Source organism: Saccostrea cucullata, unplaced genomic scaffold, assembly GCF_032062105.1.
Source record: "Saccostrea cucullata isolate Sc308-1 unplaced genomic scaffold, CSIRO_AGI_Scuc_v1 ctg22982, whole genome shotgun sequence".
NCBI lineage: Eukaryota > Metazoa > Mollusca > Bivalvia > Ostreida > Ostreidae > Saccostrea > Saccostrea cuccullata.
The window spans coordinates 441-3,007 of NW_026933016.1; the positions used below are offsets into that span (position 1 = coordinate 441).

General features: G+C 33.4%; 1 protein-coding gene across 1 annotated transcript; it reads right to left on the reverse strand.

Annotated features, from left to right (window-relative positions):
- Positions 1-555: 555 nt before the first annotated feature.
- Positions 556-2,265, reverse strand: LOC134237021 (SUMO-interacting motif-containing protein 1-like). Its single transcript, XM_062719104.1, has 3 exons — positions 1,366-2,265; positions 1,088-1,204; positions 556-783 (listed from the first exon to the last, which is right to left on the reverse strand). The coding sequence occupies exons 1-3, from the start codon at positions 2,263-2,265 to the stop codon at positions 727-729; spliced, it is 1,074 nt and encodes a 357-aa protein (XP_062575088.1). The 3' UTR covers positions 556-726.
- Between the last annotated feature and the right edge of the window lie 302 nt (positions 2,266-2,567).

Below are 2,567 nucleotides of genomic sequence, written 5' to 3' on the forward strand. Positions count from 1 at the left end.
GTATGAACATGTTTTTATTATGTATTTTTTGAAGCAATTTTGTTGGAAAACTTTAAAGATCTTAAATAACAGAATGTAGTAACTATTATTTAAGAGAAGTGTTTGCTGCAACTCTTGCTAGTTCCTATGGAAAAGGTTTTATTTCCTTGCATGAGGACATGCCTAGTTTATTTGATGTGTTCATGATCCTTCAGCTCTCCTGACTCATTATATTGCTGAGCCCTTGTCAACCTTTTCCTCTTGGTTTTGGGCTTCATAGCTTCATCTGTTAGTTTATTTTATACTTCTTTGGATCCATTACATGAACTCAAATGATTTTCAAAGCCCTTGGACCTATTGTTTTTATGTAATTGTATTTACTTGATGTTGATCAAGATATTTTTGTCTTTCCAACTTTGGATAGAAAAGATTTGCAGTCAATTTGTCCATTTACCTTCAGATTACTTTGATAGAGTTGTTGCACAAATATCAATTGAAATATAAATTGGTCCTCAAAATGTCTGATTATTTTCATACATAACTTTATTTGTCATACTAGTACATGTACAATGTACATCCAATACAGATTTGCTTCATCAGTCACTGCATGGAAGATTTTGCAAGGGACCTAATCAATGATGCTTCTCTACATATGTCTTCAAAATAAAAACAAAAAAAAACCTTTAGTTCTGGTATAAATTTTATTTTTGTGAGAAAAAATTCTTTCTTAAGTAGTTTCGTTAAGTTTTATCTGTTGCATTCTTTCTCTCTTGATTCTTTTCGCCACACAGCTTTTCCAGCATCCTGTATCAGATGAAAAATTAGGAAAAAAATCATTAATGAAATATTTTAACAAGAATTGAATTTAATCATTTTTATTTACTATGTTAAATTAAACTGAAATTTATTTGACATTAGGGTGGAAGGGGGTGACATTTTCTTTACATTTCGGTTGATTAGAAGTCTTTGAAATATTTGTGAAGACAAATAAAGATATTGATGTAAATTTAATGATTTATATTGTCACTAAAAATAAAATATTTTTCCTCCTCTCAGGCTCTCACTATACAAATTGAGAAAGTTATGAAATAATGTAGTTTTGCTATACCTTAAAATAATCTATGCCAAAGAAGAATAGCTTTCTTGGCCCAAATATGCAGTCATCATCATCATCATCAGCAATGTCATCTTCATCATCACCATACTTATCATCCTTATTCAAAAGCTGAAAGTAATAGTTAACAAAAATATTTTAACAACTTTCAAAAATTATAGAAAGAACATTAAAAGTGTAAATGAATAAGAATTTTTACAAATCTCTTTTGCCATCCTAATAGTAATTCATAATTCATCTGCAAATACACGTGAATGCTGTGTTTTAAATACCTCAAGTGTTATCTTTAGATCCTTGTTGACTTCTACGACTTCGGTATCTCCAATTGGTGTTGCTATTTTTTCATCCATCAAGAGCTTTTCCGATGTATGGCTATCTTTCTTCAAATTCGTTGGAATCTCTAGAAAAAGGGATTCCTTCTCATCTCCAAATGTTGGAGTCTCTGGAACAAGGGATTCTTTCTCATCTCCAAATGTTGGAGTCTCTAGAACAGGGGATTCCTTCTCATCTCCAAATGTTGGAGTCTCTAGAACAGGGGATTCCTTCTCATCTCCAAATGTTGGAGTCTCTAGAACAGGGGATTCCTTCTCATCTCCAAATGTTGGAGTCTCTAGAACAAGGGATTCTTTCTCATCTCCAAATGTTGGAGTCTCTAGAACAAGGGGTTCTTTCTCATCTCCAAATGTTGGAGACACTAGAACAGGGGATTCCTTCTCATCTCCAAATGTTGGAGTCTCTAGAACAGAGGATTCCTTCTCATCTCCAAATGTTGGAGTCTCTAGAACAAGGGATTCTTTCTCATCTCCAAATGTTGGAGTCTCTAGAACAAGGGGTTCTTTCTCATCTCCAAATGTTGGAGTCTCTAGAACAGGGGATTCCTTATCATCTCCAAATGTTGGAGTCTCTAGAACAAGGGATTCTTTCTCATATCCAAATGTTGGAGTCTCTAGAACAGGGGATTCTTTCTCATCTCCAAATGTTGGAGTCTCTAGAACAGGGGATTCCTTCTCATCTCCAAATGTTGGAGTCTCTAGAACAAGGGATTCTTTCTCATCTCCAAATGTTGGAGTCTCTAGAACAGGGGATTCTTTCTCATCACCAAATGTTGGAGTCTCTGGAACAAGGGAATCCTTCTCATCTCCAAATGCTTCTTGATCTAATGCCTTTTTCATACCCACTGCATCTGTTTGTTTTGTGGAATCAGCAGCCTAAAATAATGGAAGAAATGGTTTGTTTACCATTTTGTTCCTATTATACTCAATAATAATCTTATTATTGTAACTTTGGTTTTTATTCCATTTAAATAGCTTATAGGAAAGTTTAAACAAGTAAATCACAGTTGTCCAATAAAGAAATAATCATTTTACCTGTACTTTCTTTATGTTTTCTCTTTCAATCAAGGCCTTTGCAAGTTCCCTTTCTTTGCGTTTTTTGATAAATGCTGTTAGCTTTCTGTAAATAAATAAATTATTTT

Excerpts from the sequence above, each read along its gene's own strand:
- LOC134237021 (XM_062719104.1), bottom strand. The coding sequence starts at position 2,265 with ATGAAAAAGGCATTAGATCAAGAAGCATTTGGAGATGAGAAGGATTCC. Across the intron at positions 1,205-1,365 it reads ATCTAAAGATAACACTTGAG|CTTTTGAATAAGGATGATAA; the intron begins GTATTTAAAACA and ends TATTACTTTCAG. Across the intron at positions 784-1,087 it reads TTGGCATAGATTATTTTAAG|GATGCTGGAAAAGCTGTGTG; the intron begins GTATAGCAAAAC and ends CATCTGATACAG.